Raw genomic sequence first — 16747 nt, 5'->3', positions numbered from 1 at the left:
ATCCGTGTCCAATAAACCTTTTAAAGGTTCGCTGATCACAGCTAGATGTGTCATAAATCTCCCTGAACAGTTTATTATGCCCATAAATCTCTGTAAAAACGACTTTATCTCATCTGGATTGGCAATTAAGCCCACTTTGCTCTGCCTGCAGCTCCTGTGCAGATGAGGTGTGCAATCCTCACCAAGCAAAGCGGGCACAGAGCCCCCCAACCCCACAGCACTGCCGTCACTGCGCTGTGGGGAATGCTGTGATCCCACACAGAGGTGCACTGCATCCCACAGCTCTTCCCTCCGGAAGCAGACCTGTTAGCAATATTGCCTCTTCCACTTTATCTTCTAAATGTGCTACTTAAGGAGGGGGAGAAAAAATTAGCTTAGAGGATTACTCGGCGTGCCTTTGCCACAATGCACACCCTGCTTCTAATGCAAGGGATGTTTTTGCTGCTGAGGGCTTAGCAGATGCTTTGTCAACAGTCCTTATTGTGAAATGCTGACGTTTTATGGTTCCGTGTAAATCAGGTGGATGAATGCACAGCCATCATCTGCTTGGCTTTCAACTACAAGACCCAGTTCTGCGTTGCCCTGCCTCCCCTGTGACTTGCTTTCCCATCCAGTCGTTTGCTTTGTCATCAGGCAAACAGATCATTTCCCCCATGGGAACTGACACACAGCATCTTCAGAACCATGGCATCCTGAGTGGGAAGGGATCCACGAGGACCATGGAGCCCAGCCCATGGCTCTACACAGCACCACCCAAAACCCAAAGCTGCGCTGCCATCCCCATCACCACCTCGGGAAGGGACCAGGAGCTGGCAAAGTACCCAAAGGAGAGGTCCTAAGCATCCCTGGGGCTCTGCAGGGCACCTCTGCCTGGAACTCATGCACAGCTGGAGTCACTTTGGGGGCTTCATGATGAGCTGTGGGATCATTTGCCAAAAGAACCCTACTTTAGGGACACAGAGCCTTGCCTGGGGAACACAGGCTGCATGGAGCCAGGCCGGGTTCCCAGCATGGCAGTGTGGATGCACACAGCACCCAGACGGGACTGCGGTTTCCATGGCAACACTCGGATGCCACTGCAGAGGATTAGATGCTGGCAGGACGAGAAGCAGGGCTGGGGAAGGAGGTGAAGCTCTGACAGGGACGCCATGGATGGACAGAGGCCCTCAGCACCGATTTTCACGCCCATCTTCCCTTTTTCAATTCTTTTCCAGCATGAAAGTCCCAATTTAAATGGCAGGCTTTGACACCATCAGAAACTTTCAGAGCGTTTCACACACTGCCCCTTCCTCCCGCGTCATCACAGCCATGTCTGCCATGGAAATAAAGGGGTCTGCACGGCCCAGCCCCAAATCTGCCTCGCATTGAGACCCTTTGAAAGGGCATGAATGCGAAGTGTGGGCAAAATGATTTCTTTATTTATAAAGACCATATCTCTCGTCATTCTAATCCACTCCAAATCCCGCACAGCTGCAGGTTCAGTCATGAATACACAAACGGGCAACAAACAAACAACAGCAAGTCGCCATACGCAAGGTGGGCAGAGGGAGCATTCTGTTGGGCTGGCTGCTGCCAGGGTCTGGGCAGCCCCTTCGTGCACAAACCCCATCCCTGCAGGGCCGTGCTGGCTGCTGCCAAGTGCCCCTTTGCACACACCAGTTCTGCTCTCTGCTGCAGTGCTGAATGGGCACGTTGAGCAGCTGGCATGCAGCAGAAATCGAGGCAGAGCAGTGCAAAGCACCAACAGGACCTAGCAGAGCTTCCTAAGAGCTGCCTTGCAGAAGGGATGATTTTACTCATGCAATGAAAAGAGCAGGAGCTGGGCACAGGGTTGGGCATGGGGCTGGTCACAATGCAGCTCCTCATCTCCCAGCCTCACATGATGAGAGACGACAGGTTTGCCCACTGAGGGTGTGGGGCCCTGCACCAGAACAGGGCACCGTGGGGCCACAACAGCGCCTGGAGAGCGTATGACAAATTCAGTGTCAAAATAAACAGCTCCAAAGAGGCTCGGCCAGCTGATCCCCTCGTCGTGCTCACACTCACGGCGTCCAACCCAAACACAGCCCTCACGCTGCCGGTGGTCCGACACAGAGACGGGCAGGAGGGACACGGAGGGTGTCAGCCAACAGGAGGGGGTCAGCAGGACGGCTGTGGGGCACAGCGGGGCTCACCGTGATGGGGAACCACATGGAATGCAGGGGCAGAAGAACAGTCACCCCGGCATCTGTGTGGGTCAGCGCAGTGCGATGCCCGCATCACCGCAGCACTGACAGCCCTGCTGCCTGCCCACCCCCACCCCGCACAGCCCACAGTAGGAGAAAGGGTCCCGTCATCCCCCAGCCCCTGAAATCGCCTTTCTTAAAAAAAAAGGGTCCCTGAAACAAATGGCAGCAAATCCCGATGCAGAGTGCACAATGGGCGCTTCAGTCTTGCCCAGGGGGAGGGGGCGAGGGGCTGTCAGTGCCCAAATAAATTCAATTTGCTCGTTAAGAGGCAAAGGGGACCGCGGGTATTCAGGGCCCCAATTAACATTCCAGTGGCACTGCTCTGCTTTCGAGGAACAATCACTTTTTTGGGGAGGGAAGGGGGGAGTGATGAGCGTTGGATGCTCCCGGAGAAAGGAGCCATGTCTCCACCCCAACAGAGCCTGAGCTCATGTGTGTGATGGGAACCACCAAACAAAACCAAGAATACACAAAGATGGAGCCTGAGCCAACAGAACCTACAGATAAAGCCTCTCATGCCCACCATCCAGCATCATTTGCCTTCCCTGCTGATCTAAATGCTGTCTGCACAGACTGTGGTAACAGAAAGAGGCAGCTTGCTGCTGGGCTGCTGACAGTGGTGTTCCATTGGGGTGATGAAGAACAGTGCCATGAGCCACAGCACAGCCCCACGCAGGGCTGGGTGCTTGGCAGCAGGGGGTTCTGCTTCCAGCAGGGCTGGTGGTGTGGGCAGAGCCCTCAGGGCAATATTTAAGGGTGTCCAACAGCTCTCTGCGTTGGAGGAAAAGTGCCAGAGTGGCTCCCAGGGAGGTGGGGGGGCAGCAGAAAGGGCTGTGTCTATCTGAGCATCCACAGCCTCCACCCCAGGTCCAAAGAGCTGGGCCTTCTTACCCCACACAAAGGCCTGCATGCAGAAGGAGCTCCCTCTCAGGTCAGCACTGGGCTCTATTTTTCCCTGCCATGTCCCTGTCCTACCACCTGAGCATCCTGCACAACCTACCACTCTGCAATTGATGCCACAGATGCTCACTGGAAGTACCTTCAGTGGCCACAAGGAACAGTAAATGACACCATGAGCAAAAACCTGAAATGAAAGAGCTGAGCTGTGGGCTGGACTCTGAAAGAAGAATCCAACCATGAAACAGAGAGTCCAGCTCTCAAGTGGGAAAGACTGCTGCCAGAGGGGATGCAGCATGAACCAAAGCCAGGCTCAGCTGTGCTCTGCCCACTCCCACCCTGCAGACCACACGTGTGCCTCCTCCCCTGGCGATGCCATCACTGCTGCAGTCAAATGAGGGATGAGCTGTCCCACCTCCAGCACAGCCCCACAGTGCCCTATGCACATCTCCGCACAGTGGCCCCTTCAGAACGTTCCTCCCTCTCTCCAGGAGCTCCAACAGAAGCACCAGCACACGGCGGAATGGGGCACATGCAGGGTCACTCCGGGACACTGGCTTTCATATTGCATATCTCTAAGTGCCCAGAAGAGCTTGGAAAACCCTCGCCATGCAGGATACACCCAGTGCCGAGAAGCGTGAAGACCTACAAGCTGAACATTGTCACCATCTGCAGAAGCCTGAGCTATTTCTGCCTCTGCAAACATTCCCTTGTAGAAACTGGCTCTTCTTTCCAAAGCCTCCAAACTGGTCATTAAAAAAATAAAACGTGAGAGCGGAGAAGTGAGATGACCGAAATGCTAATGGGAGCCCCGGGTCACACCGCCTCCCCTGTCACCAAGCCCTCCTCGCCAGCACATTCCTGCCACTAATGAGGCCCCGCCGCTTCCTCCTTCCTCCTCAAGTTGCTCCTGGTGATGCAAATCCACCGTCTTTGTTTCTATTCTTGGAGGAAAAACAGAACCAAAGTAAATAGCAAAACAGCTCTTAGGTTTCAGGATCCTTTCTTGTTCCACCCTTCCCAACAGGGCAGGGCTGCCGTTGCCGTCAGAGCCGAGGTGACACCCGACCCCAGACATCGTCCTGCGCCCGCCGGAAACGCTCTGCTAATCTCCAGTCTCCGATGTCCCCACGGAGAAACCTGCAGGCCTCGATGACCATTACGTGTCCCTTCCACCTTGGGATGCTCTATGACTCTCAGAACTCTGCTTCCCTGTGCTCCCAAGGAGTTCAGGATGGCACCGGCAGCTTCCCAGCAAGGGCAGGGTCTGCAGAGAGCACAACGTGCACCCAGTGCAGGCACCGCTGTCTCCTCCAGCAGGATGGGGAGGTGTCCCCAGCAGAACACCTCTGCCTGAGGAGCTGATCCCATCCCAGGCTGCACCCAGAGAGACCTTGCGTTGCCCAGTGTGTGCCCACCGCCAGGGTACAGGTGCACAGTGCTGCACAGCAATGCAAATAAGAGCTGCCATCACCCTGCGGGTGCTAGCAGAACAAGCAGCCGGTGCAGCAAGGTGATGGCTGTGCTGCCATCATGCTGGAGGGCAGCCAGAAGCTGGGGCTGAAATCAGCTCTGATGCTGCTCAACTCCCGCAGAGGCTGCAAACAGATGGCACAGACAGGTAAGTTGGTGATTTTGCCATGCAACTCTCTATTCAGCTAGAGATTCTGCCTACAACATCCCCAAAATCACTTGCTGGGGTTCAGTGAAGCCCAGCATGCAGACAGCTCCAGGTCAGGTGATCAGAGCTGGCCAAGGGCAGCAGCAGATGGATGCTCCTAGGGGCACTGAGGCCATTCTACTGCAGTCCCACCTCCATGGCTCTGCTGGAAGGCAGCAGTGGAGGGCACAGCTCTGCTTTGGGCACAGCTGCAGGGAAGAGCAGACACAGCCCCACAGAGCCCAACAGCTCTCATTAGTGCTGTTCAGACATGACCGTTGCCCTCCTACCCTCCCTCACTGCACTTGGACACAAGAACATGAGGGTGTGAAGGTGGGGAGAACTCAGATCTCTTCAACAAGGGAAGGGATAGGGCAAACAAACCCTCTCCCTTCCTGCAGAGCTGGGGAAGGAAGGGTGCGAGCAGTGCGAGAGCCGCCGATAGGCGTGTGGCAGCACCCTGAAGTGCAGTGCTGCAGAGACCTCTTGCAGCACAGTGCTGCTACTGCATGCCTGCCTGCAGCCCAGCGTGGGAGAGCAGCACACTGCACACTGCTGCACATACAGCTCATCCAGTGCAAAGTGTCACCTGTGGACGGACACTGCCCTCGGTGGCTGCTAGCTCTGCTGCCCATCCAGCTGGCACATCCTTGAGGCTTGATCCTTGAAACCACCATGACGTGCAAAAGGCTCGCAAGCATCTCACCGCAGGGAGCTGCTTGCAGGGAAGGTGCTTTGCAGAGAGCTGCCCCACTTCATCAGGCATGTGGGGCGCTGCTCAGAGCCCCACATCTGCAGACTGTGAGCTCTGAGCGCATGAAGACAACGCAGCAGCCAGGTGTGCTGTCTGGTGTCCGGGGGAGAAACTGCGAGAGAGTTTTTAAAAAGAATAAGACAGCACGTCTACCAAGGTAAACATAAGAAAGTGCCACAGGAGGAACAAGAGGCCCTGTGACCAGCAGCAAATGTGACCTATAACTACCTGGCCTGAGCAGTGAGCAGGCTGGGATGCAAGGATGTGCAACCACGGAGCCGTTCCTGCTGTCAAAAAAGAAATGAAAAGAAATCAGGATGGCAAAAGACACCCGGCTGTGCCCTTTGGGACCACCAGGAGCAGCCCTGGCCGCCAGGATGCGGACACCAGAGGGACCCAGGTGGAAGGTGCACGGCCACTGCCACCATCACACGGCCACTAGGAGAGGACAGGCAGTGGTGGCACACCAGGACCTCCTCACCATGACCAGATCCTGCCCCTGCTCCAGCCCTGCCAGTACAGGGCCAGGTGTCCTTGCTGCACCCGCAGCCCCACTGCTCCTGCACAGCACCAAGCCAGGAGAGGGAGCAAACAGTGTGGATTCATGGGAGATGGAATGCTTTGTTCTTGGGGCTGGGACGTGTGGGATCTAGAGGCCATTTCCCAGCATTTTGCAAGTTAGGAGCAAATCCAACCCGCACTTGCCCTTGTAGGAGGGAGCCCTGAGCCTTGACACAAGCTCCCACCAACACCCCACCTGCAGAATGGCAGCCCTCAAACCAAAGTCTGTCTCAGCAATGAAGCCCTTCCCATTTCAAGCCCAGGGACTCTCCAGTTCATCCCACTGTTTCAGGCACCACCATAGACTGTATGCCCATACGCTGCTCATCCAGGGCTCTCACACCCAACAGAACAGCATATGCAGGCAATATGCAAACACTGTGTGCTCTTGTCCTGTACCAAGTGCTGTGTGAATATCAGTGAGTGGGTCCCAGAGGCACTCTCCCTTTGGAATCCTGGGACATTTCCAACCCCCAAACCTTCCTTCTGAAGCAAGAACGCACTCTGGCTGTGACCAAAGGTCCCCAGGGCCAGAACACTGGTGCTGCAAGTGGCATTTAAAGCAAAAGAAAAATACAACTCCATTGATCTTACTGAAACCAAGTCCAACCCTGATGGAAACAGCTGATGAGCACAGTGTGCTGGCTGGCACCACTAAGCAGAACTCCCCTTGCAAAGCCCTGAGCCATGTTTGCACACACAGACCAAAGCACCTGCAGCACGGCCTGCCTGTGCTGCTGCTCAGTGCCCAGGAGACGATGCGTGCTTGGTGCTGCTCTGCTTCAGAGGTGGGTGTTCAGCACACAGCGAGGCACCCCAGTGCACCCAGACCCATCCTTCCATGCAAAGAGTGATGCAAAGGAAGGTGGTGTGGTAGCATGCTGAGTTAGGCTGCATCTGCTCCACATCTTCAATGCCATCCTCCCGGAGCACCACGCGAGCCTTGCTTGGATCTGGGAGACACCTCCCTTCGACTGGGATGACAGAGCAGCCCAGCAGGTTGCATGCCCCTTCCCAGGACTTCCCCACACCTCCTTGGGCACTGGGGCACCACAAGATGCTGCTGCAGCTCAGCCCATGTCAGTCTGAGCAGGAAGCAGCTGTGCCCCGCTCCTGTTTGCTGGCTGTGACTCGCGGCTCCCCACTGATCTGCAACTCCGAGTGATTCACACCCGGTCTCTCCCCCTCAGTGCCCACTCTCCGGGATTGTTCTCAGCCGGATGTGCTCTGAATGAGCAGCTGCCCTGCGCGAGTGTGCCATCATCATTGATTATGTTTGTAATTTTTATTGGAATACTCATCGACGAACAACAGCCAGCAAGCGAGCGCTGTGCCGAGGGCAGATGGGCACAACGGGATGATGCAGCGCAGCTCTCATCCACCTCCACCCGTGCTTCCTTAGAAACACGTTGCCACTGAGATCTGCAGCACCTTTGCTGCCTTCTTTAGCCCTTTTGTGAATGGTGACCCACCTGCTGAACGGCTCCCACCCTTTTTTTTCCTCCTGTTCTTGAAGCATACGTTGTAAACAAGAATCACAGAACGATCGGGTTGGAAAGGACACTAAAGATCTCCCAGCCCCAGCCCTGCCATGGGCTGTATCCCCCAGCTCAGGCTGCCCAGTGCCCATCCGTAGCAACAGACGCCTTCAGGGACGGAGCACTCACAGTTCTGGGCAGCAGATGGAATCAGGGCAGGGCTGACCGTGGGCATCCAACAGATCCAGCAGGTGCTTGCGTGCTTCAGGACAAGATCCAGTGGTGGGGGTAACACAGGGATGGGGAAGGGATGGCTCTCACCACTCAGAAACCACAACCCCATGTTGTGCCCCTCGCAGTGTGGGTCCCTGCACAGCCCCAGCCTGACACGTGCCCCACACCAAGGGACGCGTGCGGCTGTGACAGCGGCGCAGCAGTGACCAAACGCTCCCAGCTCTCAAAGACGGGGACTGTGCCAACGTCAGCAGCCTGAGAGCAGTGCAAGGGGAAGGCTCATCAGAAAGAAAATTCATTCTGACAATCACAGAAATCGGAATTCATTTAAAATTCAAATTATGCAAATTCCAGTAATCCCTACATGCAGATCCATCACATGCCAGCAGTGGGACGGCAGACACACCACTGGCTGCAGCTCGCAGAGATCCATCCATCACCAGCTCTGCAGACTGTGCAGGGCTGCAGGCAGCACCCACCGGGTCCCCCAGCACTGGCACCAAAGGGAAAAGCTCCCATACCCCCACGGGCACAGGGTGCAGGCCCCAGGGGCTCCCATGCCAGCTGCAGGAAGTCCTCTCGTGGAGAAAGCATGGGTGAGTGCTGCAAATATGAAGCCTCCATTGGGCAGAGCCCCAAAAATGGGGACCCCGCTTCATCTGCACCCGGCCACAGCATCAACACCTTTCAGCCACAAGGACAGAGGAACAAGGACACAAGGAAATAAAAGTCATACAGAAACCCTGCCGCGTTCCTATCAGCCCTGTGGATGTACCCTGGAGAGCTGAAGGTCACCAAAACCGACGAGCAAAAGCCCTCATGGAGGCAGAGGCCAAAAAGAACCACACACAGAGCACGGAGAGCTGGAAGAGAGCACAGTGCCCACTACTTACCCCGCAGCAGGACCGCCCCAGCTGTACCCTGCAGTCCCTCAGACCCCACATCCTGCTGCTGCTATTGCTGCTGCTGCTGCTCATAGCCATTCCCGATACTGCCACTGCCTTCCCCAGCATAGGGCAGCAGCTCTGGGTTCCCTCTCACTGGATCCCAAGTGCTGGATCCCAACCAGCTCCTGCAAAGTCCTTGCCACAGGAAGGATCAGCACCAGGGAGCACACAAGCCACTACATTCAGTGGTGCTGTCCATGCAGTGCAAGGGGCAGGAATGAGCCCTATGCAGCACCCCACACATTGCAGGGGGCAGCCTCCAGACCCAGCCTGTGCCAGCAGGTGGATCAGCCCTTCCTTGGGGAAGGGGGGAAGCAAACAGACCCAGGAGCAGCAGGTTTATGAAGATGCATTGCAGCTGCCCATGCCTCGCAGCAGGTGAGCCCTGCCAGCCTGGGCTGATCGCCTGACAGCACTTCAGGTTACACTGGCGCACAGCGCCTGTTCTGCTCCCATTGTAGCAAAGCCCTCATCCATTTCCAACCAACGCCGGCTGCCTTTCAATGCAAGGACACCCAAGCCCTCATTACAACCCCAAGCCAGTAACGAGGCGGGAGGAAGGCCACACAAAGCTCTATATCAGGTGTCTGTAGGAAAGGGAAGACACAGAGCCCATTAAACATTGATGGGGAGCGCACAGCACCCGCAGAGCAGTGGGAGGAGGGCTGCCCCAGGAGCTGGGGGCTGCTCCCTGCACACCCTGCAGCCCCGAGCCCTTGGAAAGGCCCAAGTGCTGCGTGTCGAGGCAGAGCAGTGCCCACTCCTTTTTGCCTTGAGCCCCTTTTTGTTGCGAGCAGAGGTGAGGCGATGGGGATACCCGCACTGTGCACTGCCTGGTGAGCAGCAGCCACCCAACCCTATAGCAGTGCTGTGACTAGGAGCCACAGAGCCTGCCCAGCATAGCAGGTGTGGGCAAACTGAGCATCATCAGGCCGAGGAGAGACGTGTCTTTTGTTTTGTCATCCACGCATACAGCCAACCCTCTGCCATGCCAGTGTTTTGCAAAGCCACGTGGGTGGGTTGCATCACCCCAAGTACTCACAAACTGCCGCCGCAGCCGGGTCCGGACACGCTCAGCCTTGGTCTCAGCGGGATGCACGGCGTAGCCCAGCGAGCCCAAGTGGTTGTCAACAGAGAGGCTCTTCCGCATGTAGAAGGAACGCATCCGAAAGTGGCTGAACGGGGCGTCCTCCACCGCCGTGCGGAGCTGCGGCTGCAGCGGGGCATCGCCGGGGGGGTCCATGCCATCGTCCTCCAGCCGCCAGGCGTCCCCTGAGGACAGAGGGACAGAGGGACAGCCGCCCCGTCAGAGCTGTGCTCACCCCTGGTTGCACGCCCAGGATGAGGGTGGAGATGCCCACCCAGACCTCCTCCATGCATCCCACCGCAGGGCACGAGGGCTGAGTGCTGCCCCATGGGAGTTCACGTCCCTGCCACAAGTCCCAGGTGTTCCCACCTCATTCAGCAGCTCCCAGCCCATCAGAGCCCAACGAGGCAAACTCCTCTCAACTGTTTCCACCCATTCACTGCTCTTTGGGGTCTGGGACCACCGTCCCCAGAGCACAGAGCACTGCAGCACGCAAGGCTGGGACAGTGCTGAGCGCTCCTCGCTGCACTAAAAGGGAAAACAGGCAAAGCACACAGGTGACATCTCCATAGCATCACTACTTCCCAAGCAGCCCGGGTACGGATACTGTGTGCTTCTTGCTGCCTGACAGACAGTGAACTTTCCTCTTCCACCTCCTCCCCCCCCCTCCCCCGCAGCCCAAACTGCTTCTCAAAAGCAAGAACAAATGAACAAAGCAACCCCGTGCTCAACCCTGCAAAACCCAGGCCAGCAGCACAAAGGCAGTGGTGAGGGCTGGTGCTGCTGCCTGCTCCTGCGGCTGCACCGCTTTGTTGGCTTTCTGAGCAGCCCAGCGTTGGGGGGCACAATACCACAACCAGGGCTGGGGAGCAAAGTCCTTCAGAGCTGAAAGCAGATAAAGGCCTTAAGGAGAAAAACAGCCAGAGTGAAGGCGAGTGAAGAAGAGAAAGGAAGAGGCTACAGCTGCCAACAAAGGCGACCCGGAGCAGTGCAATACCTAGGAGCTATTTTTATTATTCTTTTTAGCCCTGCTCTGAATTTAATCAGCTGCGCCGCTCCTCTCCAAATGTCAGCTCGTACAACACAGGAGCGGCTGTTTGAAAGCTGTGATTACTCCAGGCACAAACACGTCAATCGGGACCAGCCCTGGCTGCCACCACACAGCAGCCCCACACAGATCGGGCTGCAAGGCTGGGGCAGCTCCCAGTGGCAGGGCACCGTGCATCCCACGGCCCCATTCACCCCCCACACCATGACATCCCGCAGTGGGACAGCTGGGAGCACGCTGAGCTGCTCTGGAATTGTCACCTGCTCGGGTACAGTGGGTGTAGGGAGGCAACACACAGGAAATCAGGACCTTACCTCCTCCAAAACAAGGACAAGAGGGAATAACCTGAAGTTGCGACAGGGTTGGATATTAGGAAACATTTCTGCTCTGAAACAACCTTGATGCACTGGTATGGGCTGCCCGAGGAATGCCAGGGGCTTTGCTCTGTACCAGGATTCAGATCTCCACCGTGCATCCAGGTCTGTCCTTGCCCACCCTGCCTCAATGGCCCTGAAGCTCCTGAGGGAGCAGCCCTGACCCTGCACAGCCACTGCCATCCCATCCCTCGTGTCCCCATGGGCACAGCAACCATCCACAGCCCTCCATCCCACGCCCAGACCTGCTGCGTCAGAATTAGGAGCATCAGGAAACAAAGCACAGTCTGCAGAGCATTAAAATTAATCCAGGGCTCGGCCAGCTGCTGGGTAGCTTGCAGCAATCTGACAGTGAGGGCGTTAGATTAAAAAAATAATAAAAATCTTTAAAAAGTCAAAGGGTGTTGGGCAGAGGCAGCTGCTTTGTAGGGGTTTTATTTTGCACTGGATTGCCAGCCCTGGCTCACGAGCTTTATCTCTGTTTCAGTACTAATCACCTTCCCCATCACTCCTATGGCCCCAGCGTGACTCTGCTGGCACCAGAAGCGTGAAACACTTTGCCCATCAGTGCTTTTGCCAATAAAATTGCTCAGAGCAGCTGGGCCAGCCGTATCAATATTTCATCAGGACCAGCGCAAGAGCAGAACACCACAAAAGCCTCAGTTGCCAAGAAGGCCAACCCCAACCCCTGGGTGGGGAGCATCCATCACAGCGCATCCCCAGGGCAGGAGCACGGGAAGGTGGAGCAGCGCCACTGTGCCCCTGCTCCCCAAGGAGGGCAGCCAGCTCTGCCCTGAAACCACTGCATGCCAGAGCACAGAGGCACCTGGGCCCACTGCAGAGCTCAAAGGAGTGAGGAGAAGCAGCTCGCTGGGCTGGAGCTGAGCACCATCTCCAAGTGGGGGTGCCCTCCTGAGCCCCCCTCAGCTTTGTCACCAACGTAATGAAAGACGGAAAAGTTTAAACGACGGCCTCAAGGAAAGGCTCAGAGATGGGCAGGCAAAAAAATCATCGAGAATGGCAGATCTGGGAGCAAGACAACTCCATAGGGAGCAGTGCTGGGATTTGCCTGGTTGGCAGTGCCTCTGGAGAACCAGGCCGCATTCGACAGAGGTTTGCAGACCCCCGTGCACTCACCAGCAGATGGGACCGTGCAGCCCTTCTGGCCATCAGGGGCTGAGTGCTTCTGGTAGGGCTTCTGCTCCGGCATCGCCTCCCGGAATGCTGCAGAGTCGAGGAGGGGAATCCTGCTCAGCACTGGGGACTGTGGGATGCTGGGTAGCGTCCGGGACTTCCCCAGGAGCGGCCTCTGCAACTTTCTGTCCAGGGATCTGCAAGGAGAGAACACAGGGCTCACTGCAGGCCCAGGGATGGCTGCTTTGAGTCACGTCCTTCCCTGCAGGATGCTTTGCCATGTGCTGCCCCTGGATGGGGCACAACACCAAAGTGCAACCCCGGCTTGCAAGGCTGCAGCCGTTTGGGCAAACCTTCTCCTTTTGCATTCTGATTGGGATTTGCATCTTGAGCTGCAAGCCACAGTCAGCACCAACAGCACATCGAGCACTCAGCACCTCCAAGCCAGTCCATCTTCAGACGCATGGATAATCAGAAATGAGCAAATAAACCAGAGGCACCAGGACTGAAATGATACGAATTGTGAACAAGAGAATGAAAGCTCTGCCCGCCCTCCGCTGCAGCTCTGTGCCTCATCCCACTTCCACCACGCCATTCTGTCAGACCTCAAATATTTCCTTCTTTCTTGCATGTAAGTCTCAGTGCTCCTCCAAATGTGCCTGCACACAGCTCTGTTTGCTGCAGAGCACCATCAGCATGCGGGATATTAACGTTGCTTTGTACCTACTGTGCTGCTCGCATGGACTACATGAGGGTCAAAGGGGTGAACTCGTGCTGTTGGAAGAGAACTTTGGAGCTGCAGACAACGATTTCTATTTCAACCCCTAACCTGTTTCCATCTGGAATCTGACTTGAATCCCCAAGCAAAGGCAGTGCTGGAGATGCACCGTGCATTGTGCCACGGCCAGCAGCCAGTGCTGCTGCTGGGACATCGTGCAGCACCGTGCGCTTCGTGAGCCGGCCCCAGCGCCGTGCGTTACCAAGGCTGCCACATGCCATTAGTAAAGAGCCTTGATGGGAGTGTACAGCTCAATTAGAAAAGCCATCATCAACACAGCTACAGCCCATCAACAGCAGCTGTTCAGTGCTTGGTGGAAAGGAGAGCGCATACGCAAGTCTTGCCGGCCCCATCGCTGCCAGGTTCTCTGCCTCCAGCTCTGGGAATGCCACAGGGTGAGGGCGGGTGGCACCAAGCTGATGGCACAGCACAGACCGCTCCGGCATCACCCATTCTGCAGCACCCAGGGCACAGGTGCTGCTTCCTCAGGCATTTATTGAAAGCAAACCACCCAGCCAAAGCAGCCACTGGAGCAAGGAAAAGCCAGTGCCTGCCCCACAGCCACGTCCTGGCTGGAGAGGTCCGCACCGCACAGCTTCATTGCTGCAGGGAAGGAGGGGAAGGGCTGAGCAGAGAGAAAAGGGAAGGAGGCAGAGAGAAGTCCAATGCAAGTCAGCCAGGGAAAGACAGCACTCAAGCACTGTCTCCACAAACCTTTCCTCCCGTTTTATTTCAATGTGGGAGAAACCACCCTCCAAATGGCCCTCCTCAGCACGGCCCAGGCTGGCTTGTCCTTGTTGTCAGAGGCAACACAGAGCCTCTGCCTCCCCCACGGCATGGATGGAATGACCCCAGGCTAACTAACCCTCCTATGGGACAGCACAGGGCTCACAGCTGCACTTCCTCCTCTGTCCATCAGCCATCTCGCCCTCAATCCGTCCATCCGCCCCCTAAATCTGCCATGAACCAGGAACTCATGAATCTGGGTGACCCACAGAGCACCCGGGTGGTGCCCCAATGAAGCAGGGATAGCTCAGCCCCTGTGGGCTGTGGGGATGTTCTGACACCACTGCAGCTCACTCCGAGCCCCACACTGCTGCCAGCAGAGCCTCCACCAAACTGCCTTTGTGCTGCTAGGTGCTACCAGGGGCTGAGGAGCAAAGGGGAGAGCTGAAAACACAACAGCAGCCTTGAGCTGGCTGCGAAACGGATTCAAAGCAAAACGAAACACACAAAAAAACACAAACAAAAAACCCCCCACAATAAAACAGCATTCAGCTCACAAGTTCAGAGAGAAAACAAAACAAAACAAAACAAAACAGCCAACAAATAAAACCACAACCAACATGTGAAGCTATAAAAAATACCTCCCCCAAAGCTCAGCTGTGTGCTGGTAAATATCATGATTTCCACCAGCTGGTTTGCAGAGCTCCTCTCCTGCCATCGCTCCGGGCTGACGAGCTTTGCACAGCAGGGGCCATCGGCCGGGCAACGACAGGAGGCAGCCGGGGCCAACGGCAGCAAACCACGACGGGACACGGAGCTGCTGCTCCCCCCGGTGCCCGTGCAGCAGTGAGGATACCGAAGGCGGCTGGGCTGCTCGGCAGGGGAACGGGAAAGCTTCAAGGGGGGGAGCAAACCGGAAAATGGCACGCAGCTCTTTGTTTTAAGCCATGAACCTCTCAGTCAGACACATAACAGGTTATGCTGAGAGGCAGGGAGAGCTGAGATGAGAACCAATGAGCATCCAAACCCTGCGGCAGGGCAGGTTGGCCCCTGCCCACACACACAGGGCAGACCCTCGTGGCCATCGGCCCGGCACCCGGTGGTCTCACCCCAGTCGTGGCCATGAAGCCATGGGGCAGAGCCAGAGCAGAGCTGTGCTTTGTCCTGGGCAAAGGAGGAGAATGGAGCTGAGCTCACCTCATACAGCACATTGCAGGCATGGGTGAGACGCGCTGGGCACAAACTCTGAACGCTCCGGTGCAGAAAGCCTGGTTTGCTTTAAATCCCATCATTTCTGCAGCGTGAGCAAGCGTTCCACCCCTTGAGGTCAGCATTGGCAAGGCTGCCCTAAGTCTGCTAAGCCCCGGCAAAAAGTCATCGTTTCATATTTTAGCCAAAAAAATATCCCTAAGCACAGTTTTGGACAGCGTGTTGTTGTTTCAAACCCTCCTCCCCTTCTGAGATGGGCTGGGTTTTGATCTGAAGCACCAGAACCCCAGAGCACCAATAGCACCCACTGCGGCCAGGTGGACACAAGCCCGATCAATGGGATGGATTCATGCTCCCAAAATGCTGCAGTAACATCCCTGAGAAGTGCTCTGTAATGAAGGGGGGTGGATGCAGGGTGAGGGCAGGGCAGCCCGGATGGCATTGCCCCCATCCCAAGGGGCCGGCAGCACTGGGTTGTGAGGTTCCCACCAAACAGATGCAAAGAAAGCATGAGCAGAGTGCAGAACAACGTGAAAGGAAACCCAGAGACCTTCCTGCCTTTTCTCCCCCGTGTAAACATTCGTACACAATCACAGAGCTCTTTGGGTCAGCAGCACCTTGAGCAAAACAGCGCGCTCGGGTTCTGTCCCATTGGAAAGTGAGACATAAATATCTGTGCCACCACCAGCAGCTCCCCGTGGGCAGCCTGACCCCACCACAGAGCTCCTCCTCGAAGGAAAAGAGGGAGGAAATAGAATGGAAAAGGCTCTAGGGTTAAGGTAAGGACAGGGTGGCGACAAGGTCGCCAATTACCGACCCGGGCCGAGCAGACTCAGCAGAGTAATTAATGTGATTAATGTAATTTATCACCTATTGCTGACGGATCAGAGCAGTGAGAACTACAAGCAAACTGCACAAACCGCGAGCCCTGCAGCCCCCTGCCGCGTCAGCACAGCCGGGGGGTGAGCCGGGGACGCAGCCCAGCACCCTGCTCCATTCACAAGCCTCCCCCTCCCCGCCCGCCGCTTTAATTAGAAGCTGTCGGCGTTCACAGAGCCTCATTGAGCCGCTTCCCCCGGTGTGTGCGGCCGGGGCCTCTGTTTCCTACCTGCCCACCCACCCAGCTGTGACTCAGTGCCAACACAGTGGGTGAATGAGGCACCAAGCAGTCTTTCTAGCAAGCGTGACTCACAGGGCCAAGGCTCGCTGCCGGAGAAGTTTGCTGCAGTCATGCTACATATGTAATTCTCCTTAATGCCAGCGTAACTTCCCCTTCCTGCTAGCCCATCCAGCTGTCACACCAAACGAAAGGATGACTGTTGGGTTTTTGCCTAATCCGAGTAAAGATGAACTTCAGCTTCTGCAGAACACAGCCAGCTCCCAACCCCGTCCCCACCCTAACAATTAGCTTCAAAAGGAGCTCAGGAGCTGGGCAGAGGAGAAGAAAGCCAGCGCACGCCCATCATCACTTGGGTTCAGATGTAACACTCCTCCAGACCCTAAAGGATGATGCTAAGAGCACCTGGGCTCTTCTGCGACCCTTCTGAAGCAGCAAGCCTTCCCAGTGCCCTGGGGACACACACAGTGCCCAGGGACAGGAGGGGCAGAGAACCACCCCCACAGCCATACAGC

General features: G+C 56.3%; 1 protein-coding gene across 1 annotated transcript in view; it reads right to left on the bottom strand.

Annotated features, from left to right (window-relative positions):
- LOC122169295 (ankyrin repeat and fibronectin type-III domain-containing protein 1-like) overlaps window positions 1-9937 on the bottom strand; it is an 84915-nt gene extending 74978 nt beyond the window's left edge. Inside the window, exon 1 of the mRNA XM_042835335.1 lies at window positions 9802-9937. Within this exon, the coding sequence (XP_042691269.1) occupies window positions 9802-9924 (123 nt within the window). The 5' untranslated portion in view covers window positions 9925-9937. The remainder of the gene's footprint in view (window positions 1-9801) is intronic.
- Between the last annotated feature and the right edge of the window lie 6810 nt (window positions 9938-16747).

This window comes from Centrocercus urophasianus, unplaced genomic scaffold, assembly GCF_019232065.1.
Source record: "Centrocercus urophasianus isolate 14NV4802_14NV808 unplaced genomic scaffold, USGS_Curo_1.0 seq_51, whole genome shotgun sequence".
Classification (NCBI taxonomy): Eukaryota; Metazoa; Chordata; class Aves; order Galliformes; family Phasianidae; genus Centrocercus; species Centrocercus urophasianus.
Note: the sequence above shows the minus strand (reverse complement) of the source record. Positions and strands in the feature narration are given on the sequence as shown.